The sequence below is a fragment of the Scyliorhinus torazame genome, chromosome 1, assembly GCF_047496885.1.
Source record: "Scyliorhinus torazame isolate Kashiwa2021f chromosome 1, sScyTor2.1, whole genome shotgun sequence".
In the NCBI taxonomy this organism is placed as follows: Eukaryota; Metazoa; Chordata; class Chondrichthyes; order Carcharhiniformes; family Scyliorhinidae; genus Scyliorhinus; species Scyliorhinus torazame.
In genome coordinates, this window is record NC_092707.1 from 249552858 (window position 1) to 249578127 (window position 25270).

The window sequence follows — 25270 nt, forward strand, 5'->3', positions numbered from 1 at the left end:
GTGACGCCCAATTCCCCTCTGGTCAGACCTTCTGTTTCGCCCTCTGCTCAAAGGAGATTGAGGAGCAGGCAAAGAAAAGTGGTAGTAAATACTTGCCAATATTCAGCTGCCGCTTTGTCAGACACAATTCGGATCGGTTACTTTCTTTGGGAGTTTTTAAGGCTGGATTTTAAACGTATTTCGTTCGGTTTGAATGGCAGAGGGCTGTAAGTCCCAGAATTGGGAGGAGGGGATGTCTAAGATATTTTACTTGCACCTCCAACCGTTTCTTTACTCACTAGTTTGTTCAAGGCGTATAAAAAAGCTCTGAACGAAGGAATCACATTAAATTAGGGCAACGCGGAATTTCTGATGTAAAGAATGAGTTAGAATCGGATCCGATCCTATTACACAGTTAAAAAAAAGTCAACATCCCGCTCTATTCCGAACGTTATATTTTTAAAGAAACCCATATAGTCTGGTTTAATTTCCTTTCAATTCCGCAGTTGGAAAGTCAGACTGTTTCCCAGGGAATACATGAGCAGAAACTATCAGTGGAAGTTATGGGGACAAGTAGCTAAAACTCAAATGATAATTCTAGCCAAAGATAACGGGAGAGGGATAGAGAGAGAGAGAGAGATAGAGAGAGAGATAGAGAGAGAGAGACATAGAGAGAGAGATAGAGAGCGAGAGAGATAGAGATAGATAGAGAGAGAGAGAGATAGAGAAAGATAGAGAGAGAGAGATATAGATAGAGATAGAGATAGATAAAGACAGAGAGAGAGAGACTCAGGGAGAGATAGAGAGAGATGTAGAGAGATAGATAGAGAGAGAGATAGATATATAGACAGAGACACAGAGAGAAAGGGAGATGGAGAGATAGGGAGAAAGATAGAGAGAGATAGAGAGATAGAGATATAGAGAGATAGAAAGAGATAGATAGAAAGAGATAGAGAGGGAGAGATAGAAAGACAGAGGGAGAGAGACAGAGAGAGATAGGGAGAGATGGAGAGATAGAGAGAAACATAGAGAGATAGAGAGAGACAGAGTAACAATGTCCAGAATGATTTGGTAATTTCCTGCTGATATTAAGGGTCATGTTAAAAACCCAAAGGACGCGGGTGAGACTCACTGACAGATGGTTAACAACGAAGTTAAGAGGAATATTTTTGGCCGGAGCTGCACTGCCGCCCTGTCAGGACCCTGATCCGATTTGCAGGATGTTTGGACTCAGTGCCCCCCCCCCCCCCCCCAGCCCAGCCCGGGGGTCGCTCTCTGATTGGACCTGCACAGGGTTGGGAGGCAGATAGAAAACCCCTGTGCAAGTGGAGGCGGACCCCTGACCAGGAACAGGAGCTGGAGCTGGACACGAGCTGACAGAGACTGAGGGAGTCTCAGCGACATGACGGCCAGAGAGCAGAGCTGTCAGCCTCAATGCAAAGCTGCGGCCAAGGAGTGGGAGAAGGGCAGCCGCTCCCGGGGCTTCGCCATCACTGACCTGCTGGGACTGGACAGCGGCGCTGCCTCCCCGCCGCCTCCGCCGCCAGGAGCACCCCCCGGGCACGGGCTGCCTCTCCTCCCCGCCTGCCTGGGGCTGCTCGCCAGCCGCCCGCTCAGCGCCCTCCACCCGCCCGGACCCGCTTTCCTGGACGTGCTGTCCGAGCTGCAAGGCCGCCCGGCCACCCTGCACAGCAGCCTGCCGCTGCTCCGGAGGGTGACCCTGCTCGACAACTACCAGGCGCTCCACAACTCCGGTAAAGAGAACTCCACTCAGTGTGTACAGCCAGACAGCCCAACCGGCACAGACTAGACTAGTGACAGTCTGAGCCGCTTCCACCCAATACCCTCTCTCTACCCCCCTGACCTCTCTCTCTCCCCCTGACCTCTCTCTCTCCCCCTAACCTCTCTCTCTCTCCCCCTGACCTCTCTCTCTATCCCCCTGACCTCTCTCTCTCTCCCCCTGACCTCTCTCTCTATCCCCCTGACCTCTCTCTCTCTCCCCTGACCTCTCTCTCCCCTGACCTCTCTCTCTATCCCCCTGACCTCTCTCTCTCCCCTGACCTCTCTCTCTATCCCCCTGACCTCTCTCTCTCCCCTGACCTCTCTCTATCCCCCGACCTCTCTCTCTATCCCCCTGACCTCTCTCTATCCCCCTGACCTCTCTCTCTCTCCCCTGACCTCTCTCTCTATCCCCCTGACCTCTCTCTATCCCCCTGACCTCTCTCTCTCTCCCCTGACCTCTCTCTCTATCCCCCTGACCTCTCTCTCTCTCCCCTGACCTCTCTCTCTATCCCCCTGACCTCTCTCTATCCCCCTGACCTCTCTCTCTATCCCCCTGACCTCTCTCTCTCTCCCCTGACCTCTCTCTCTCTCCCCTGACCTCTCTCTCTATCCCCCTGACCTCTCTCTCTCTCCCCTGACCTCTCCCTCTATCCCCCTGACCTCTCTCTCTATCCCCCTGACCTCTCTCTCTATCCCCCTGACCTCTCTCTCTAACCCCCTGACCTCTCTCTCTCTCCCCTGACCTCTCTCTCTCTCCCCCTGACCTCTTTCTCTCTCCCCCTGACCTATCTCTCTCCCCCCCTGACCTCTCTCTCTCTCCCCTGACCTCTCTCTCTATCCCCCTGACCTCTCTCTCTATCCCCCTGACCTCTCTCTCTATCCCCCTGACCTCTCTCTCTCTGTCCCCCTGACCTCTCTCTCTCTCCCCTGACCTATCTCTCTCTCCCCTGACCTCTCTCTCTATCCCCCTGACCTCTCTCTCTATCCCCTTGATCTCTCTCTATCCCCCTGACCTCTCTCTCCCCCTGACCTCTCTCTCTATCCCCCTGATCTCTCTCTCTCTATACCCCTGACCTCTCTCTCTCTCCCTAACCTCTCTCTCTATCCCCCTGACCTCTCTCTCTATCCCCCTGACCTCTCTCTCTCCCACTGACCCCTCTCTCTCTCCCCCTGACCTCTTTCTCTCTCCCCCTGACCTCTCTCTCTCTCTCCCTGACCTCTCCCTCTATCCCCCTGACCTCTCTCTCTATCCCCCTGACCTCTCTCTCTATCCCCCTGACCTCTCTCTCTATCCCCCTGACCTCTCTCTCCCCCTGACCTCTCTCTCTCTATACCCCTGACCTCTCTCTCTCTCCCCTGACCTATCTCTCTATCCCCTGACCTCTCTCTCTATCCCCCTGACCTCTCTCTCTATCCCCCTGACCTCTCTCTCTATCCCCCTGACCTCTTTCTCTATCCCCCTGACCTCTCTCTCTATCCCCCTGACCTCTCTCTCTATCCCCCTGACCTCTCTCTCTATCCCCCTGACCTCTCTCTCTATCCCCCTGACCTCTCTCTCTATCCCCCGACCTCTCTCTCTATCCCCCTGACCTCTCTCTCTATCCCCCTGACCTCTCTCTCTATCCCCCTGACCTCTCTCTCGATCCCCCTGACCTCTCTCTCTATCCCCCTGACCTCTCTCTCTATCCCCTTACCTCTTTCTCTATCCCCCTGACCTCTCTCTCTATCCCCCTGACCTCTCTCTCTCTATACCCCTGACCTCTCTCTCTCCCCCTGACCTCTCTCTCTATCCCCCTGACCTCTCTCTCTATCCCCCTGACCTCTCTCTCTATCCCCTTACCTCTTTCTCTATCCCCCTGACCTCTCTCTCTATCCCCCTGACCTCTCTCTCTATCCCCCTGACCTCTCTCTCTCTATACCCCTGACCTCTCTCTCTCCCCCTGACCTCTCTCTCTATCCCCCTGACCTCTCTCTCTATCCCCTTGACCTCTCTCTCTATCCCCTGACCTCTCTCTCTATCCTCCTGACCTCCTTCTCTATCCCCCTGAACTCTCTCTCTATCCCCCTGACCTCTCTCTCTATCCCCCTGACCTCTCTCTCCCCCTGACCTCCTTCTCTATCCCCCTGACCTCTCTCTCTATCCCCCTGAACTCCCTCTCGATCCCCTGACCTCTCTCTGTATCCCCCTGACCTCTCCCTCTATCCCCCTGACCTCTCTCTGTATCCCCCTGACCTCTCTCTCTATCCCCCTGACCTCTCTCTCTATCCCCCTGACCTCTCTTTCTATCCCCCTGAACTCCCTCTCGATCCCCTGACCTCTCTCTGTATCCCTCCCTTACCTCCCTCTCTCTCTCTATCCCATTTCCTCCCTCTCTCTCTATCCCCTTACCTCCCTCTCTCTCTATCCCCTTACCCCCCTCCTTCAAAACAGCATACTCTGGGACTACGCTGCACGCCTTCAGGACAGCCTCGGGACGTTACCTGAGGCCCTCTCCCCTAAGCTCCACCTTCAATGGGCCGTGTTCCCAATGGCATCGGCCGCGTGTGGTATTTTGTTTTCGGAATTCGGCGTGGCGGCTGCAGACTAAACCAAGCACCGCCACAGTCAATGGCGGGGAGCTGACCCATGGGAAGGGGGGCTTTGGTGTGGGCTGGGAGCACAGGTGGGGGGTGGTCCGGGGTGGCGGGCCTGCGCAAGGGAGGTCACTATTTGACAAGCTGGGTCCGTACGCAGTTGGCGCCATGTTGCAAGGCATGGCCACTGCAGGCCGCCGCCATGCGCATGTGTGACCACGGACCCAGCAATTCTCTGGTCATATCCACAGCTAGGGCCAGGAGCTTGGTGTTTTTACCTGTAACTCTCTGATTCACTGGACAGGAAACATGAGGTTTGGAGTTCTTACCTGAAACGCTCTGTGTCACTGGCCAGGGAACATGAGGTTTGGAGTTCTAACCTGTAACGCTCTGTGTCACTGGCCAGGGAACATGAGGTTTGGAGTTCTTACCTGAAACGCTCTGTGTCACTGGCCAGGGAACATGAGGTTTGGAGTTCTTACCTGTAACGCTCTGAGTCACTGGACAGGGAACATGAGGTTTGGAGTTCTTACCTGTAACGCTCTGAGTCACTGGCCAGGGAACATGAGGTTTGGGGTTCTTACCTGTAACGCTCTGTCTCACTGGCCAGGGAACATGAGGTTTGGAGTTATTACCTGTAACTCTCTGAGTCACTGGCCAGGGAACATGAGGTTTGGAGTTATTACCTGTAACTCTCTGAGTCACTGGCCAGGGAACATGAGGTTTGGGGTTCTTACCTGTAACGCTCTGTCTCACTGGCCAGGGAACATGAGGTTTGGAGTTATTACCTGTAACTCTCTGAGTCACTGGCCAGGGAACATGAGGTTTGGGGTTCTTACCTGTAACGCTCTGTCTCACTGGCCAGGGAACATGAGGTTTGGAGTTATTACCTGTAACTCTCTGAGTCACTGGCCAGGGAACATGAGGTTTGGGGTTCTTACCTGTAACGCTCTGAGTCACTGGCCAGGGAACATGAGGTTTGAGGTTCTTACCTGTAACGCTCTGAGTCACTGCCCAGGGAGCATGAGGTTTGGAGTTATTACCTGTAACTCTCTGATTCACTGGCCAGGGAACATGAGGTTTGGAGTTCTTACCTGTAACGCTCTGTCTCACTGGACGGAGAACATGAGGTTTGGGGTTCTTACCTGTAACGCTCTGTGTCACTGGACAGGGAACATGAGGTTTGGAGTTTTTGCCTGTAACGCTCTGAGTCACTGGACAGGGAACATGAGGTTTGGAGTTCTTACCTGTAACTCTCTGAGTCACTGGATGGAGAACATGAGGTTCAAAGTTCTTACCTGTAACGCTCTGAGTCACTGCCCAGGGAGCATGAGGTTTGGAGTTATTACCTGTAACTCTCTGATTCACTGGCCAGGGAACATGAGGTTTGGAGTTCTTACCTGTAACGCTCTGTCTCACTGGACGGAGAACATGAGGTTTGGAGTTCTTACCTGTAACGCTCTGAATCACTGGCCCTAGTTACACACATGCCGCCAACTCCAGTGGTTTCTGTGAATTTGTCCAACTTGGCTTGGGAAAACATCTGCCGATTGGTACCGTTTGTAACACTTTAGCCTCTAGCAATCTGAGCTCATGTGAATTGATGAAATTGGTCACCCCAGGAGTGAGCAGAGTCTTTGTCCGCAGCCTTTGTGGCTGCCAGTGACTCGAACCTGGTCTAATTAATTTTATTACCGAGGATGCCGAATGGTTCAAGCTCCGTTTGGTGCTACTGGGATTTGTTAAATTGTCAATTTCCCATCTCTGCTAATTTGGATGTGATTGTTTTTAGTGTTGAAATGAATTGTATTGTGCAGTTTCTGTTGCTCGGCCAGGTCGCTATTGTAAATGAGAATTGGCTCTAATTTGACTTACCTGGCTAAATAAAGTTTAAAGGAATACATAAAGGAATACACAAAAATGAAAAGCTCCGTGCCCCATCCCTAACACATTGCTAATCTGGTGTGTTTTCTGCCGTTGCCCAAATGTCCTTTCACTCGGTATGTGCTGAGTTGTCCCGCTGCCTCTCTCCAGACCCTCAATTCTGCAGCCCTGGTGTAGTTGGTGGACAATCTCCAGACAGTCAATTTACCGTTTCCAACAAATGAATTACTGTTGGATTTTATTCAATCATTCATTAAAAAACAAACTCGAACAGAACAGGCGGTTCTGGCACCAAACTGCCTGTGAATGGAGGCGGGAGGTGGTGATGGTTAAATAGATGAATGCTGGTTTAGGGACATGTACATTTGTTTAGTCCTTTCTAGTTACTGCACAGCGGAAAATGTCAGTCCACAGGTTAATTGAATCTTCTTTCTAGGTTTCGCTATACTACTCGGTTGTGATTTGCAATTCGCTGCCAGGTTTTATAATCAGATGTTGGCAAAATAGATTCATTTTCAGACAGTGAAATGTTGAATGAGAAGGTAAATGCAAGACGTGATTTTAAAAGTTGAAGGTGTACATAAGAAAGAGGGATTTGGGGGCGGCTTATATCTGTATCAGGGGAAAGGCAATGTTTAATGTGCCCGGCTATTTATTGAGCAGAGGGTATGGGGTCAGTTGCTCTGAATAATATCTGGGTTTGGACACCAGCCGCGCCTGACTGAAGCCTGTGAGCTGCACATGGACCTGATGTCCCTTTGCTGGGAGGCAGTTCAGCTGCTGTGTGAACAGTGCAGCAGGCAGCAACCTGGTCCCAGCAAATAGGTCCTTGTGCTTTGAAAGTTGCTGCTGAAAAGCGCGGGAAAGAATCGTTCGCAGCAACTGGTTCATTAAAAGGATTCCGCTGATCAAATAGAGTACTCATCGTTTCGGTAGAAAAGTACTGACATTTAAATTTTTTAACTTTTATGAATTCTGGGGAGGTGGGCAGGTCGCTCATTGCCCATTCCGAGTTACCATGAGCGGCTTGCTCGACCACCTAAAGAGTGCAGTTAAAAGACGTTAGCGAGGGCCTAATACAGAGGCACTGGGGTTACATACAGAGGGACTGGAGTTACGTACAGAGGGACTGGAGTTACGTACAGAGGCACTGGGGTTACGTACAGAGGGACTGGAGTTACGTACAGAGGGACTGGAGTTACATACAGAGGGACTGGAGTTATGTACAGAGGGACTGGAGTTACATACAGAGGGACTGGAGTTACGTACAGAGGGACTGGAGTTACATACAGAGGGACCAGGGTTACATACAGAGGGACCGGAGTTACATACAGAGGGACTGGAGTTACGTACAGAGGGACTGGAGTTACGTACAGAGGGACTGGAGTTACGTACAGAGGGACTGGAGTTACGTACAGAGGGACTGGAGTTACATACAGAGGGACTGGAGTTACATACAGAGGGACCGGGGTTACATACAGAGGGACTGGAGTTACATTCAGAGGGACTGGAGTTACATACAGAGGGACCGGGGTTACATACAGAGGGACCGGAGTTACATACAGAGGGACCGGGGTTACATACAGAGGGACCGGAGTTACATACAGAGGGACTGGAGTTACGTACAGAGGGACTGGAGTTACATACAGAGGGACCGGGGATTACATACAGACGGACTGGAGTTACGTACAGAGGGACTGGACTTACATACAGAGGGATTGAGGTTACATGTAGTGGGCAGCACGGTAGCATTGTGGATAGCACAATTGCTTCACAGCTCCAGGGTCCCAGGTTCGATTCCCGGCTTGGATCACTGTCTGTGCGGAGTCTGCACGTTCTCCCCGTGTGTGCGTGGGTTTCCTCCGGGTGCTCCGGTTTCCTCCCACAGTCCAAAGATGTGCAGGTTAGGTGGATTGGCCATGATAAATTGCCCTTAGTGTCCAAAATTGCCCTTAGTGGGGTTACTGGGTTATGGGGATAGGGTGGAGGTGTTGACCTTGGGTGGGGTGCTCTTTCCAAGAGCCGGTGCAGACTCGATGGGCCGAATGGCCTCCTTCTGCACTGAAAATTTTATGATCTATGTTACATACAGAGGGATCTTGTAGCGCAGTGAGTAGTGTCCCTGTCTATAAGCCAGAAGCTCCGGGTTCCAATTCCACTTCAGGGATGTGGTCAAATGGCAGATTGACCCATGTATATGGGCAGGTGATGGTGTCCCTCAAAGCTTCGGGCTGGTGACTGCTCCAGCGGAATGAAGCGATGGAAACTGGCTCCTGTAGACGAGGGAAGCTCTTCAAGTCTAGCCCAGTAACATAACGTCTATACCGTATGTACCTGCTAAATCAGCTCTCGTGATTGGAAAACCCAGCATTTGGGGATTTTTGTTCTTGCCTAATGTTTGGGGTTTTTATTGGTGACAGTGACTGTGATCTAATCCCTTCATCCAGATGATGAGAACACGTCATGTGACCGCAGTGAGCTGAAGAACTCAGCAGTGTCGCAGGTGAAAAGGAAGAAGAGGAGGCACAGGTAGGTGTGTCCCAGCTCCCTGACCCTCTACCCTGCCCCAGCTGCTCCACCCACTCTTAATCAGCATCAAACCCATCACATTTATCCCTCTCTTCAACTCTGAAGACTAGTCAGACGGACTCCAAATGTTAACTCTGATTCTCTGCCAGTCCTGCTGAGATTTCCCCCACCCCAGTATTTTCGGTTTTAATTACAGGTAGAGGTGGGCTCTGCTGAAAATCTTGAGTAAGTAGGAGGAGGCGCTGAGGCACACTGCAGAAGGGTATTGGAGTTGCTGCCTGTTCTTTTGAAATTGCACTTTGCCTGATATTGGGCTTGCAGTGCAGGTACAGGCACATCAGGCCGAATGGCCTCCTAGAACTCAATGATTGAAGTTCCCTGCTTCTGGGTTAACGATGAGATCAGAATGCTGCACAGACTCAAGAGTGCCAGGGATAGAATTCTTGGCCTCGATCATCGGATTCAGTTCCCACCTTCTGTTCACCGTCCAGTCATCAGAATCATGGACTGTGATCTCAAACATAGTTTAGCAATCCTGTAATCTTATGTACAGTCATTTAAAAACAATTAAATTTAATTAAGCCCCATAACACACTGAGCCTATCAGTGACCCTGGGCAGAGGGGTTTGGCCAATGATTCAGGTGTATTGGCAACCGTATGTGCCAGGTCAACTGATATAACCTGTTACTATAATGACCATGGACGATGCCACTGTGAACACCGAGTACCAGACACGTACCCCTCCTCATTCCCAGAGGGTGGCAAAGGCATCAGGTGGCCGGAGGAGGGAATGCTGGCAAAAGGCAGATGAGGTGATTCTTAAATAAAACCAACAAAAAAAAATGCAGGGAAGACTTGGCAGGTCTGGCAGGATCTGTGGAGAAAGAAAAGCAGAGTTAATGTTTCGAGTCCGTGTGACTGCTTCAGAGCTGATTCTTGGCTTGGCCACACCCTGCAAGCGGGGCACCAGCGATGGTACACAATATGACAGTGAAACAGCAGCCGGCAACAGTCTCAAAACACAACTCCAGGGTTCAGCTGGGAAAGCAGAATACTGCGGATGCTGCTGGCAGTCTGAAAGAAAAAACACTGACCTGAAACATACTCTCCACATATAGTGTCAGACCTGCTGAGTAGTTCCAGCCTTTTTGCTTTTAGTTTAGGTGTTGTAGTTATGGAACCTCCATGATAGCTGTATTGACAATAACTGTCCAAATGTTATCGACACTTCATGTCAGGGATATGCATTGGTTCCAGTTATATCTGGGGGAACTGTACCCCCTTCAGAGTTAGTGCTAACAGGAGAGGGAAGTGTGAAGTGGAAGGTAATTGCCCCCCCCCCCCCCACACACCCCGTCCTTTTGAGAGCTTTGAATTGTTTTAATCTGTTGGTAATTTATAATAAACTTGTTGTTGCTGGCTGTGTCCTTTTAGGTTTAGATTGTCAGCCTGGGTTAAAATTAAAGCTCTGCTGTCCTCCCTTAGCTGCTATTGTGAGTTTAAAAGTTCGGAAGCCTTCCCATGTTGAGATATTTTAACATTTCTAATAAAGCAATTTGAAATGGTCAGAATGACTATTTAAAGGTAATTGTTCTTTTGGAGAACGCTGCCATTTTGTTTATCGATATATAACAACGTGGAACAAAAAGGCTGAAGCAAAGCAGTTTAATGTGACAGGCGTTACATTAGTGACCGGGGCTAACATGGGTGTTGCTTAGTGAAGAGGGCAACATGCCCGGCCCCAGTAGCATATAAAGGTTGTACCACTCTGCTGCTGTGATGCACTATCAATTACGACGAGACGAGAGTAGAGAGTAATCGAGGCTTTATTAAGCAGAGATGTGTGGCCTCCTACAGCTGCTGCCGAAATGGCTGCAGCTTGGTGAGCACACACGTTTATACTCCGCCTACTGGGTGGAGCCAGCAGGCAGGGATCTACCCCCGTACCTGTAGTACAGGAGCCTTACTGTATTTCCTCTCATAACACATTCACCCCCTGTTAAAAAAAGAGTCCAGCGGGGGTGGTGGAAAACTATTTACATGCATTTTAAGGTTAACATTTTGGGGAAAGTTCACAAATTCAGCCGATCGGGTGCCTTGATCCTCCGTTGTGAGCGCCGCAGTCCCGGTGGCGATGCAGGCGGCGGCTTGGTCGCCGGTGACTCTGGGAGCATGTAGACCTCATCTTCATCCCCGGGTGGGACCAAGGGGAGGACAGATCGTCCTGGAGCGGGGGCTGTGGTGAGATGCGCTGGGGGGAGGAGGGGTGGCGCCGGGGCAGAGGAGGGGGGGTGGGGACCCAGCTGGTGCCAGGTCCCTGAGGGAGACTGTGTCTTGGCGGCCGTCGGGGTACGCCACGTAGGTGTACTGAGGGTTTGCATGGAGTAGCTGTACCATCTCGACCAACGGGCCCGCCTTGTGGGGCCGCACGTGCTTGCGGAGGAGAATGGGTCCTGGAGCTGCCAGCCACGTTGGGAGCGAAACCCCGGAGGTGGACTTCCTGGGGAAGGCAAGGAAACGTTCATGGGGGGTTGCATTAGTCGCCGTGCAGAGTAGCGATCGGATGGAGTGAAGGGCATTGGGGAGGACCTCCTGCCAGCGGGAGACCGGGAGATTTCTGGACCTTAGGTCCAGCTGGACAGCCTTCCAGACTGTCCCATTCTCCCACTCCACCTGCCCATTTCCCCGGGGCTGGTAGCTGGTCGTCCTGCTCGAGGCAATGCCCTTGCTGAGCAGGTACTGACGCAGCTCGTCGCTCATAAAGGAGGATCCCCGGTCGCTGTGGGTGTAGACGGGGAAACCGAACAGGGCGAAGATGGTGTTGAGTGCTTTGATGACGGTGGCAGACGTCATATCGGGCATGGGACGGCGAAGGGGAATCTGGAGTATTCGTCGACCACGTTAAGGAAGTACGTGTTTCGGTCGGTGGAGGGGTGGGGCCCTTTGAAATCCACGCTGAGGCGTTCAAAGGGGCGGGTGGCCTTCACTAGATGCGCTCGGTCTGGCCGGTAGAAGTGCGGTTTACACTCCGCGCAGACTTGGCAGTCTCTGGTGATAGCCCTGACCTCCTCAATGGAGTAGGGCAGATTGCGGGCCTTTATGAAGTGAAGGAACCGGGTGACCCCTGGGTGACAGAGAGCGTCGTGTAGGGTCCGGAGTCGGTCCACTTGTGCGCTGGCACATGTACCTCGGGATAGGGCATCAGGGGGCTCGTGAGCTTACCGGGGCGATACAAAATCTCGTAATTGTAGGTGGAGAGCTCGATCCTCCACCTCAAGATTTTATTATTTTTGATCTTGCCCCGCTGTGTGTTATTGAACATGAAGGCAACCGACCGTTGGTCAGTGAGGAGAGTGAATCTCCTGCCGGCCAGGTAATGCCTCCAATCCCGCACAGCTTCTACGATGGCATGGGCCTCCTTCTCGACGGAGGAGTGCTGAATTTCAGAGGCATGGAGGGTGCGTGAAAAGAATGCCACGGGCCTGCCCGCCTGGTTGAGGGTAGCGGCCAGAGCGACGTCTGATGCATCGCTCTCGACTTGGAAGGGGAGCGTTTCGTCGACAGCGTGCATCGCGGCCTTGGCGATGTCAGCCTTGATACGGTTGAAGGCCTGGTGAGCCTCGGCCGTCAGGGGGAAAACGGTGGAATGAATGAGTGGGCGGGCCTTGTCCGCATAGTTAGGGACCCACCGGGCGTAGTACGAGAAGAACCCCAGGCATCGTTTGAGGGTCTTGGGGCAGTGGGGGAGGGGGTGTTCCATGAGGGGGTGCATGCGATCAGGGTAGGGTCCTAGAACTCCATTTTGCACCACATAGCTGAGGATGGCTAAGCGGTTGGTGCTGAACACGCACTTCTCCTTGTTGTACGTTAGGTTGAGGAGTTTGGCGATGTGGAGGAATTTGGAAAGGTTAGCGTCGCGGTCCTGCTGGTCGTGGCCACAGATGGTGACGTTATCCAGGTACGGGAAGGTGGCCCGCAGTCCGTACCGGTCAACCATTCGGTCCATCTCCCGTTGGAAGACCGAGACCTCATTAGTGACGCCGAAGTTGAACCCTAAGGAAGTGGTAAGGGCGGCCGTCTGCTTCGAACGCGTTGTACGGCCGGCCGCCTTGCGAATGGGGAGCTGGTGGTAGGCAGATTTCAGGTCCACTGTCGAGAAGACCCAGTACCGTTCAATCTGATTGACCATATCAGATATGCGTGGGAGGGGGTACGCGTCGAGCTGCGTGTACCGATTGATGGTCTGACTGTAGTCAATGACTATCCTGTTTTTCTCCCCAGTTTTCACAACTACCACTTGGGCTCTCCAGGGGCTGTTGCTGGCCTCGATAATGCTTTCCCGCAGCAGCCGCTGGATCGCGGACCTGATGAAGGTCCTGTCCTGGGCACTGTACCGTCTGCTCCTGGTGGCGACGGGTTTGCAATCCGGGGTGATGTTTGCAAACAGAAAAGGTGGGTCGACCTTAAAGGTCATCAGACCGCATACAGTAAGGGGTGGTAGGGGCCCGCCGAATTTCAGGGTTAGACTTTGGAGGTTGCACTGGAAGTCCAGGCCGAGTAGCAGGGCAGCGCAGAGGTTGGGGAGGACGTAGAGCCGGAAGTCGCTGAACTCTACGCCCTGGATGGTGAGGGTGGCGGTGCAGTACCCCCGGATCTCCATGGAGTGGGATCTGGAGGCCAGGGAGATTCTCTGGTTAATGGGGTGTACCGCGAGGGAGCAGCGCCTTACCATATCGAGGTGGATGAAGCTCTCTGTACTCCCAGAGTCAAGAAGGCATGATGTCTTGTGCCCATCGACCTTTACCGTCGTCGACGCGGTTGCGAGGTTGGGCGGCCGGGACTGGTCGATCGTGATGGAGGCGAGCTGTAGCTGATATTGGAAGGCCCCTTGCTGGTCGGCATGCGATGAGCGGCTCGATAAAGTGCCCGACGAGCAGGGGTCCTGAGGCGGGGAAGATGGCGGCGCCCACGGGCTGCATGTGTCCTGAGGCGAGCAAGATGGCGGTGCCCACGGGCCGCACATGGTCTGAGGCGAGGAAGATGGCGGCGCCCACGGGCGGCATGTGTCTTGCGGGGGCGAAAATAGCGGCGCCCACGGGTTGCACATGGGGGGTGCAGGAACAATGGGCCTGGTTACAGCGGCGATCAAGTAGGCCCGGCAAACAGCAGCGAAATGTCCTTTCTTCCCGCAGTCCTTGCAGAGTGCGCTCCGCGCCGGGCAGCGCTGCCGGGGGTGCTTTGTCTGTCCGCAGAAGTACCACTTGGGTCCCCCGGGGTTGGCTGGCTGCTGCACGGCGCAGGCTTGGGGTTGGCTGGGGGCGGTCGTTGGTGGGGTCCACGATAGGGTGTTCGCTGGTGGGGTCCACGATGTCCAGGAGGGGGGCGCTGTGCGGTCGGGGGCGTACGCTTGTACATTACGGGAGGCGACCGTTAGTGAGAACGTGAGTTTCTTGGTCGCCGCGAGGTCGAGAGTAGCCCCTTCTAAGAGGCATTGGTGGATGTACGCCGACCCTATGCCAATAACGAAAGCGACCCTACTTAGGAGTACGGAATGTTCTATGGCCGAAACGGCCTGGCAATCACAGTCCCTCGCCAGGGCGTGCAGGGCACGCCCAAAATCTTCCACAGACTCACTGGGGAGTTGATGCCGCGTGGACAGGAGGTGCCTGGCTTAGAGCTTGTTGGTCTGCTGAGTGTAGTTTTCTTTCAGTAGCGCCATGGCCTCAGCGTAGGTAGGCGCGTCCCGGATGAGGGGAAAAATATCGGAGCTCAGCCGCGTATACAGGATCTGGAGCTTCTGTGCCTCTGAGGGTGGTTCTGTCGCAGATCCGATGTAGGCTTCAAAGCAAGCTAGCCACTGTGCGAAGGCCGACTTGGCTTTGTCTGCTTGAGGGTGCAGCTGCAGGCGATCTGGCTTGATACTTAGGTCCATCGTTGTAAAATCTCTGCTTAATAAATTGATGCACTATCAATTACGACGAGACGAGAGTAGAGTGTAGTCGAGGCTTTATTAAGCAGAGATGTGTTGCCTCCTGCAGCTGCTGCCGAAATGGCTGCAGCTCGGTAAGCACACACATTTATACTCCGCCTACTGGGTGGAGCCAACAGGCAGGGATCTACACCCGTACCTGTAGTACAGGAGCCTTACCGTATTACATCTTGTATGTGATATATACAACAGTGGTGACTACCACATGCTGTTTAACAACTGCATGGCATACGGTGCATCCCATTACCTGGTATTTGGTTTCTGGTGAACTGGCTTTGCAGAGGGATTTAAAAAAGGGAGGTGGAATCAGTCTTGGAGGACAGCACAAAATTGGCGATGGTGAATTGGCAGCAACGCTTCACGCAGCCCTCCATCTTCTTTCACTATTGATTTCAATGGGGTGGATCCAATCTAGCCTGTTTCACACTGTCACCCAAGGCCAATTTTATCCCTGACATCAATGTACTTTGAACGAGTTGTGATGCATTGCATTGTATTGTTGGGCAAGGATATTGACGGATGCGGAGTAAAAGTGGGGAAATAAAGTTGAAATGTATATATTTTTTTATAAATGTTTTTTATTGGGTTTTTGAACAAAGTATATTTACAGTTATGTTCACAGAATAAAATACATATATATAGAAAAGAAAAAAAAAACCCAAAAACTGGTATGATATTGAGCACTAGCTCAACAACAGCAACTCTGTTGTTACTGTATTTGCCAAGTTTGTTGTCGTTTCCCGTGCTCTCCTTCTGGCTATCATTCCCTTGACGTTGAAATGTATATTGATCAGAATCCAGGTAAATGGTGCAGCGGACTCGAGGGGCTGGATCCTGATCCTACTGTTCTTGTACTATTGTAGCAATGACTCTTCAAAAGTATTTGATCAACAGCAAAGTGCTTTGGAAAATCCCGAGGTTTTGAAAGGCGCTGTATAAAGTCAAGATTTCCTCCTTTCTGTTATTCTTTCCTTGTGTGTGACCACTAAGTCTGATCTTTGATCTCCACAGGACAGTGTTCACAGCCCACCAGTTGGAGGAACTGGAGAAATCATTTAACGAGGCTCATTATCCAGACGTTTACGCCAGAGAAATGTTAGCTATGAAGACAGAGCTCGCTGAGGACCGAATACAGGTGATTTCACTAGCAGCCCATCACCAACCATTCAGAAGTGGGCTTACTGGGATATCCCAGATACATTTCAGTTATGATCCAGTTTTGGAAGTGTCTGCTCCAAGCTAATCACTTCAGGCCCAAAATGGAAAGTTAAAATCACAACAAAATTCTCTTCCTCACGAAAGAGCCTCTTAGCTCTGTTCAGTGCCTCGTTTTTTTGCACTCTCGCTTCTTGGTCTGAGTGTTGTAGGTTCAAGTCCTACTCCATGGAGGGGAGGACCAAATCAAGGTCTCTACCCTGGAGTTTGAAGGAGTGCTGCACTGCGGGAGATGCCAGTTTTCAGACGACACTTTAAATCGAATAAAAGATCCCATCACACTATTTCGAGGAAGAGCAGGAAGTTCCCTCGGAGTCCGGGCCAAATTTATCCATTAACAAATATGTGGAACAGATTATCTGCTTGTCATTACATTGCTGTTTGTGGATCTTGCGCTGCACACACCTGCTGCTCGAGAAGGCGGCTCACCACTACCTTCTCAAGGCACTTAGGGATGGGAAAAAGAATTTAAAATGAACCCTTTCCAATATTCCAACAAAGTGGCACTGCTGCCTCTGCACCAGGGACCTAGGTTCGATTCCAGCCTTGGGTGATGTCTGTGTGGAGTGTGCATACGTGTCTTCGTGGGGTTTCCTCCGGGTGCTCCGGTTTCCTCCCACTGTCTAAAGATGTGCAGGTTAGGTGGATTGGCCATGATAAATTGCTCCTCAGTGTCCAAAAAGATGTGCAGGTTAGGTGGGGTTACGGGGTTAGAGCAGGGGATGGGTCTACGTAGAGTGTTCTTTCAGAGTGTCGGTACAGAATCGATGGGCCCAATGGCCTCCTTCTACACTGGAGGGAATATATGGATAACTACATTTCATTGGCTGTGTAGCACTTTTGGATGTCCTAGGTCATCATCACTGAGCTGTGACTGATTCCTTTGCTGTGCCCAATGGACTCAGCTATTTAATGTTACACAGAGTGAACCGGAATAGCTTGACATTGGCGTCTATGGTGGTGGTAGGACCTCAAGAGGAGACTAAGTAGACTTGTCCACTTGGCATGATTGGCTGAAGGTTCTTGCACAGTGGAGAGCCATGAAGAAGATTCAGTAACAGTGAATGTTTAAAGTCAGTCGTAAAGTTTGTTGACCCAAAATGAATGTTTTGCCGCGATTCCTGTTTTTATTTCGATGTCTGCCGGTCTTTTTACCCAAGTCCTTCTTGAGGCGGTGGACAAGTTGGTCTCCTCGTTCATTTGGTGGGGCGAGTGGGGGCGGTGGGTGGATGGTCATGGTGGCCAGGATTAGGAGGGTGGTTTGGCAGAGGGGATGACAGGTGGGGGGGTTTCGGCCTCTCAAATTTGCAGTACTCTTACTGGGTGATGAATGCGGAGAAGGTGCGGGGCTGGAGCACGGAGCGGGGGCTCTGTGGGTAAAAATGGAGGAGGGCTCTTGCAGTGCGTTGGGGTTGCGGCGCTGGCAACGTCGCTGCTCCTGATGTCCCCAGGAAAGTACTTGATGAGTCTGGTGGTGGTGGCCACATTGAAGGTTTGGAGGCAGTTTAGGCAGCTGGGGGTCAGGTCAGGATGGATGCCGATTAGGGGGAATCATGGGTTCGAGCTGTGGAGGATGGATACATGGTTTCGGGGATGGGACAAGAGGGGGATTAAGGAAATTAAGGATTTGTTCCTTGGGCGGGGGGGGGGGGGGGGATTCGCGAGCATAGAGGAGCTGGGAGAGAAGTATGGGTTGGCGCAGGGGGGGAAAGGTTTAGGAGCATGCAAATGCGGGACTTTGTAAGGCAGGTCTTCCCGACCTTCCTGATAGCACTTGTCTCCTCGCTGTTGGAGGTGGTGCTGTCAGTGTGGGGGTGCTGGAGAGGGATGTTGTATCGGCGATCTACGGGAAGATCCTGGAGGAGGATAGGGTGTCCACAGGGGGGATTAAGGTGAAGTGGGAGGAGGAGCTGGAGGGGACGTTAGAAGTGGGATTGTGGTGTGAGGTGCTGCGGAGGGTGAATACCTCGACTTTGTGTATGGGTTGGGGCTGATACAGCTGAAGGTAGTGTACAGGGCGCACATCACAAAGTCAAGGATGGGCAGGCTGTTTGAGGGGGTGGAGGATGTCTGTGAGTGATGGGGAGGTGCCCCATGAATCATGTTCATATGTTTTGGTCCTGCCCGAAGCTGGAAAGGTTTTGGAGGACGATGTTCAGCACAATCCCGGGTGTCTTGTACATGGACGTGGACCCCGGTTACGTAGAAGCCATATTCGGGGTGTTGGAGCGGCTCGAGCTACAGGCGGGTGCAGGAGCGGATGTCTTAGCCTTCGCTTCGCTGATCGCTCGTAGACGGGTCCTCTTGGGATAGAGGTCAGCTTCTCCACCCTATGCCTCGGCATGGTGGGGGAACCTGCTGGAGTTTTTGACCCTGGAGATGGTGACGTTTGAGCTGAGCGTGGCGAGGGAGGGGTTCTACAATTGTTGGGGTTTGTTCATAATGCACTTTTGGGAGTTGGTTACCATTGATTGTTGATGGAGGGTTCATGGGAGGTTGTTTGGTTGGGGTTGTTTTTGTATTTTTGGGGTTGTTTTTATATGGTGAAAATGGTGAAAATCTGTCGAATAAAAATACTTTAAAAGAAGGTTTGTTGACCACATGTCTCTTCAGGTGTGGTTTCAGAACCGAAGAGCAAAATGGAGGAAGCGGGAGAAATGCTGGGGCAGGAGCAGCGTAATGGCAGAATACGGACTGTACGGTGCCATGGTCAGGCACTCCATCCCACTGCCCGAATCCATACTCAACTCGGGCAAAAATGGCTTGGTAGGATCCTGCGCCCCCTGGCTGCTTGGTAAGCAATGGCAGATTATTAGGGGGCAGGGAGGTGGGCGGGCAGACACAAAAAATCAGGCTGTAGCATCAATGGGCGAAAGCAAATCATTAGCCTGTTTCACACCCTGGAAAAGAAAATGGAGTGTGGTTTAAAAAGGGATTGTCAATTTGCTAATGCCTGTTTTGTGCTACCAGCCAAGCCTAATTCACTCCCATTATTATTCTGTTATCTTATTAAATAGCAGCAATAAGCCAGTACAATTTGCTGGACTCTGTACTCTGTACTCTGTACAGGCTCTTTCCAATTGTTTATTGCATATTCCGTGCTGAAGCTTATTGTTCTGTAATAAATTGTTTCTCAGTCCATTACCCTACCCCCAGTCCAGGTGAATTGCAGATTTTAAAACATGGTTGCAATTAAAATGTTGCGATCCAAATTCTTTGTCCGGACATTTAGTAAATGAGGAAGCCCTGATAAGTAAAGTGATGAAACACCATTACATGACCCTCTGATTTGTCTGCTCATTTTAAACAATTTGAGGAATCTTAACGGGATAGTTCAGCTTCCACTGTGAGCTTCCTCTGTGTGGTTTTCAGGTTTCAATTGAATATCCCCTTTCGCAGAGCTGTGAGAAATGAGAGCATAGGATGTAGCAGGAGTAGGTATTTCTTCAGCCTGCTCTGCCATGCCATTTAATTAGATATTTTCTTGCACTACCCCCATATCCCTTAATATCGAGAAATCTACCAAGCTCAGCCTTGAACACAGTTAATGACTGAGTGCCCACAGCCCACTGGAGTAGATCATTCCAAAGATTCATTACCCTCTGACTAAATAAATTCCTCCTTATCTCAGTCCTAAATAGCCTGCCATTTATTCTGAGACTGCGTCCCCTGATTCTAGACCTCCCCCAGAGGAAACATCCTTCCTGCATCCACTCTGTCCGGCCCTGTAAGAATTTTGTACACTTCAAGGAGATCACCTCTCATTCTTCTAAACTCTAGAGAAGACAGACGCATCTCCTTACTCTGTCATCATAAAACAACCCGTCACCCCAGGATTCATTCTGTTGAGCAATTATTGTTTTCCCTCTATGGCAATTATGCCCTTTCTCAGGTAAGGACACCAAAACTGGATGCAATACTCCACGTGCAGTCTCGCCAAGGCTCCGTACCACTGCAGCAAGACATCTTTACTCAAATTCTAGGGTAGCACAGTGGTTAGCACTATGGTATCACAGCGCCATAGTCCCAGGTTCGATTCCCGGCTTGGGTCACTGTCTGTGCAGTCTGCACGTTCTCCCCGCGTCTGTGTGGGTTTCCTCCGGGTGCTCCGGTTTCCTCCCACAAGTTCCGAAAGACGTGCTTGTCAGGTGAATTGGACATTCTGAAATCTTTCTCTGTGTACCCGGCCGGAATGTAGCGACTAGGAGCTTTTCACAATAATTTCATTACAGTGTTAATGTAAGCCTACTTGTGACAATAACGATTATTATTATTATTGCAATAAATACCAGTATACCATTTGCCTTCTTAATTGCTTGCTGCGTCTGCATGGGGATCGGTTAGCTGAATTGGCTGGCTTGTGTTGCAGAACGGCGCCAACAGCGCAGCTGTAATTCCCGTACCGGCTGAAGTTATTCATGAAGGCCCCGCCTTCTCAACCTTGCCCCTTGTGTGGTCACCATCAAGGATAAATCACCACCAGTCAGCTCTCAAATGGGAGAGCAGCCGATGGTCCTCTGGGACTGTGGCAACATTTAATAATAATCTCTATTATTGCCACAAGTAGGATTACATTAACACTGCAATGAATTTACTGTGAAAAGTCCCTAGTCGCCTCACTCTGGTGCCTGTTCGGGTACACAGAGGGAGAATTCAGAAAATCCAATTCACCTAACAGCATGTCTTTCGGGACTTATGGGAGGAAACCGGAGCACCCGGAGGAAACTCGCGCAGACACGGGAGAATGTGCAGACTTCGCACAGGCAGTGACCTAAGCTGGAAATCGAACCCGGGACCCTGATGCTGTGAAGCAACAGTGCTAACCACATTTACATCTGAATGTTAGCTTTCAGTGACTAATTGACAAGGTCACCCAGGTCCTTTTGGACGTCAACACTTCCCAATCTCTCACCATTTAAGAAATACTTTGTACTTCTGTTTTTCCTACCAAAGTGGATAACTTAACATTTTTCCAAATTATCTTCCATCTGCCATGTTCTTGCACATTTACTTAAAAAAAAAATTAGAGTACCCAATTAATTTTTTCCAATTAAGGGGCAATTTAGCGTGGCCAGTCCACCTACCCTGCACATTTTTGGGTTCGTGGGGTGAGACCCACGCAGCGAAGGGGGGAATGTGCAAACTCCACACGGACAGTGACCCGGGGCTGGAATCAAACTGGGTCCTCGCCGCCGTGAGGTAGCAGTGCTAATCACTGCGTCACCGTGCCGTCCCTCCTTCCCACTTACTTAACCTGTCTAAAATCTCCTTGAAGTTGCCTCAGATCCTCCTCACAATTCACATTCCCACCAAGTTGTGTGTCATCAGCAAAATTGGAAATATTACATTTGCTCCCCACATCCAAATCATTGAAATAGATTGTGAATAGCTGGGGCCCGAGCACTGATTCTTGCTGGTATCCAACTAGTCACAGCCTGCTAACCTGAGAATCACCCATTTATTATTAACTCTTTGTTTCCCATCCATTAACCAATTCTCAATCCATATCAGTATATTATCCCCAAAAGCGTGCACTCGAACTTTGTTTACTAATCTCTTGTGCGGAACTTTATTGAAAAGGGGGATTGAGACTAATTGGTTAACTCTTTAAATGATAGCTCCTTTAAAGGCGGAAAAGCCTCATTCTGGACTGTAAGATTCTTTAAATAATTCTACAGCCAGCAAATAAGAGGATTACTGTGTGAATTGTTATAATACCTACCAGAATGAAATTAAATGTGCAGGAAAAGACAGAAAGAGGTTAAAAATAGAGAGATCTGAGGGAGTTGGTCATCACTAACCAGCCTTTAATTAAAATCTAGGAATGCATAAAAAATCTGTTGACCCAACACCGAAAACTAAAAGTGAAGCAACTATAGGAGAGGATTATGTGGAGAACAGCATCGAGTCATCACAAACTGAGGTCAGCACAGACCGGGTGCCCATGACCACCACAGCGGAAGAAGACAATATGGCCTTGGACCTCTCCAGCACGGAAAAACCCTCGAGCAAGGACAACAGTCCAAAGCAAAGCATTTCAAGGCAGCCCAATGTGGAGATCAGACAGAGAGGACTGAAGAAAAATTAAAATTGTCACGATGCTGCTGTCTGAGTAGATAGGACCCAGGGTTGGGGAACAGACTCCCCACCGCGGAACTGCACATCTCATTTTAAATCAGGTTCCTTATGGTGGTGAAAATACAAGGGTGGCTTTAGCAAAAGAGATCAACTATTTTACCTCTGCCATTGAGCTGCTATTGGTTTATTGGTCATTCAATCAATGACCGACAAATAGTGTTGTAGTTTACTCTTAATAAATATGTGGTGTGAAGCAGGGCATTCCAAAGGAAATGTATGCAGGATTGAAAATATCACGGCTAAATCCTGTATTACCTCCATCCCACCTTCTCTTACTGCTGAATAACACTGCCCCCTGTGATTGGAGAGGGATGATTCCAGTCCAAATGGAAATATATGACTTTTGAGGTGGAAAACATGAATGTGAACAGTAGCTGACAGCTACAGTAAAAGGTAAACCCAAATGAAAGATTACGTGCATTGAAAAGAGTAATAGATGAAACAGCCCGGTGAGGGCACATATTAGTGCTTGAACGGATTGCCTATTGCAGCCTTAGGAGGCATAGGCAGTCCCTGTGTAATTAGATCCCAATCTCTAATGGATGGGTGGAATAAGGAAATAAAAACAAATGCAAATCACTTCCCAAGGAAGATAGCATCACTTTAAATATCTTTTGGGTACCTTGCTGTTAACTAACATTGAAATGGCAGAGGCCTGAAAGTATGTCTCTCCGTCCTCTTTATTGTCGAATAGCTTGTCGAGAGAGAAAGGGTGGGAGATAGAAAATCAACCCCAAAAAATGAGGCATTGGAAAGAAATAGTTTCTGTTTAAGTGTGTTGCATTGAGGGTAAAATGTTGAATAAATTTGCAATTCAATGTAGCCTGCACAGAGAGCAGCACACAAACTGGAAAGAGAGTACCAAATAGGCTGCAGCATGTTTCTCAGAATAGACAATAGTCTGGTGTGTCTTAAACCAAGGGCAATTCACAGGCTGGGGTATGTTTAGCAGAGGGTATCACAGCAACTGTTGTGTGTTACACATAGTAAGGTAGAGTTGGAAATTCTATACAGTGGGTGGGTATGTAGGCTGGGATGTGTTATACAGAAGTTAACACACAGGCTGTAATCTGTGCTGCAGAGAGAATTGCACAGGCCGGGATGTGTTATGAAGTTGTGATGCACGGGTGCTGGAGTATGTTACATCATGGGTAATGCATTTAAAATGTTTAAGATTCTTAGAGGATTCGAAAGGGCGGATAGAGGGAAACCCCTTCCTCGGAATCCAGAATAGAGGGCATAACCTTAAAATTAGAGCGAGACCATTCAATGGGTCATGGGAATCTGGAACTCTTTCCCTCAAAAAGCCATGGAATTAAAACAATCGGCCAATTAAAAAAAATCAAAACTGAGATCGATAGATTTTTCCTGCGCAGAGATATTGAGAGTTCTGGAAAAAAAAGTGCAAAGATGGAACATTTGATACAGATTGACCATGCTTTAACTGAATGGTGGATCAGGTTTGAGAAGCTGAATGGCCTACCTGTTCCTATGCAATTTATGGATTCTCAATGCATTATGGGGTGGGTAATGGGGGTGGGGGGGGGGGGTGGGGGTGGGGGTGGGGGGGGTGATGGGTTGTGTTATCCAGCTGGTAATGTATTGCTGGTTTGTGTTATGCGTTGTGTAATACAAGGGACGCATGTGTTTTGCAGTGGGTAATGCATGGGCTGGGATGTTGCACAATTTCTAGGTTGCAAAGTCCTATAAAACACAAAACTATTTTGGTCGTGTTGAAACTGGGATTGTTTTCAGTTTTGTGGCGTACTTCCAGCCAAATAATATTTTTACACATAATAAAACACGATACAGTTCACTTCAATTATGTGGACGACACAAAGTTCCAAGACAACACAAATCCTGATCTAATCCTAAAATCTGAACTAGTTATTCCGGTTTCAAAGCTCATAGATATAAAACCACCTCATAAACCAACCTAAGAACAAGCAGCAAAAAAATTAGGAATCAGACATACACATTGTTGATGTCTTTTCAAGGGTATTTAATATTTTTTACAATTATTTTTAGGCTCAGTTATGAACTGAATACTTGTGTGATGCTGAAAACTTGACATTTACTTTAAAAGTTTTGCTACCTCACGTTTTGTATATGTGCTTAGTGTCTGTTGTTCTAGATAAGTGTTCCCTGCTAAAATGTTGTTGAGAACTGGAATTATCACCTTTCGGGGTATTCTCAGGAGATGGAGAGATGAATGGATAATTGGTCTGTGTAAGACCTCCCTCACATGGTCAGCTTCTGATTTTCCCCAGTATAGCCCACTGCAGTATTTTTTAAAAAATGGTTCTCTGGATGTAGGCATCATCAACAAGGCTGACATTTATTGTTCTTCACTACTTGCCATCTAGAAGAAGGTGATGTGTCTCCTTCTTGAAGAGCTGAGTCCATGTGGTGAAGGACCCCCCATAGTGCTCATGGCAGCGAGTTCAAGGATTTTGACCAAGTGATGATGAAGGAATGGCGGTAGATGTCCAAGACAAGACGGTGTGTGACTTGGGAGGGGCAGTTGGAGGCACTGATTGTTCGGTGGCCAAGTTTACAGGCTTGGAAAGTAATGTTGAATAAGTCTTGGTGAGTTGCTGCTGTGCATCCTGGCCAGGCCAAGAGGGTGAGAGGAGGTAAATACCATTATTGGACCAGTAGTTCAATTTTAAGCGATCCAGTGCACTTAGCAACCGACAACGACAGCTGTTGATCCTTTGGGCAGATGAAGCATACGTTGTCACCATAGCAATGAGCTCATCATAGGAACAGAGCATCAGTTACCCTGAGGAGAAAATTAAATTGGTTAAAAATATCATAAACAAATGCAAGCTTTTGTAAATGGCTGCGAGTTGCAGTTTTGTGCATGGAATATTCCAGAAACAGATTAAAAAATTTTTTTTTTGCGTATGTGTGTGTGAATCTCAGCCATTTCAAGTCTAATAATTCTAGATGAGATAGGTGGCTAACCCTTCATAATTATCTTGGCCACCAGGAATTGAAGATTAATCTCCCAGAAATGGCTACACCCAGGAGAAACGTCAAAGGGACATTTTCTTCTGTGTATTTTCTTTTGAACAGTTTTAAAGCTATTGCATATGGGAGGTCAGAGATAAGGAATTCCACAGCAGGTAGCACACCTTGACACTCCAAAGCCTTTCCACCCTCTACAAGATACA

At 49.7% G+C, this 25270-nt stretch overlaps 1 protein-coding gene across 1 annotated transcript; it reads left to right on the top strand.

Annotated features, from left to right (window-relative positions):
* The first annotated feature begins 1315 nt into the window (after window positions 1-1315).
* On the top strand, window positions 1316-23621 carry vsx1 (visual system homeobox 1 homolog, chx10-like). The gene is made up of 5 exons (XM_072504566.1): window positions 1316-1733; window positions 8667-8748; window positions 15750-15873; window positions 18567-18747; window positions 21776-23621. Exons 1-5 carry the CDS (start codon window positions 1382-1384, stop codon window positions 22039-22041), a joined length of 1005 nt encoding a protein of 334 aa, XP_072360667.1. The 5' UTR covers window positions 1316-1381; the 3' UTR covers window positions 22042-23621.
* The last annotated feature ends 1649 nt before the right edge of the window (window positions 23622-25270 follow it).

Coding starts and splice junctions, on each gene's coding strand:
- vsx1 (XM_072504566.1), top strand. CDS start 1,382: ATGACGGCCAGAGAGCAGAGCTGTCAGCCTCAATGCAAAGCTGCGGCC. Junction 1,734..8,666: donor CCAGGCGCTCCACAACTCCG/GTAAAGAGAACT, acceptor CCCTTCATCCAG/ATGATGAGAACACGTCATGT. Junction 15,874..18,566: donor TCGCTGAGGACCGAATACAG/GTGATTTCACTA, acceptor ATGTCTCTTCAG/GTGTGGTTTCAGAACCGAAG.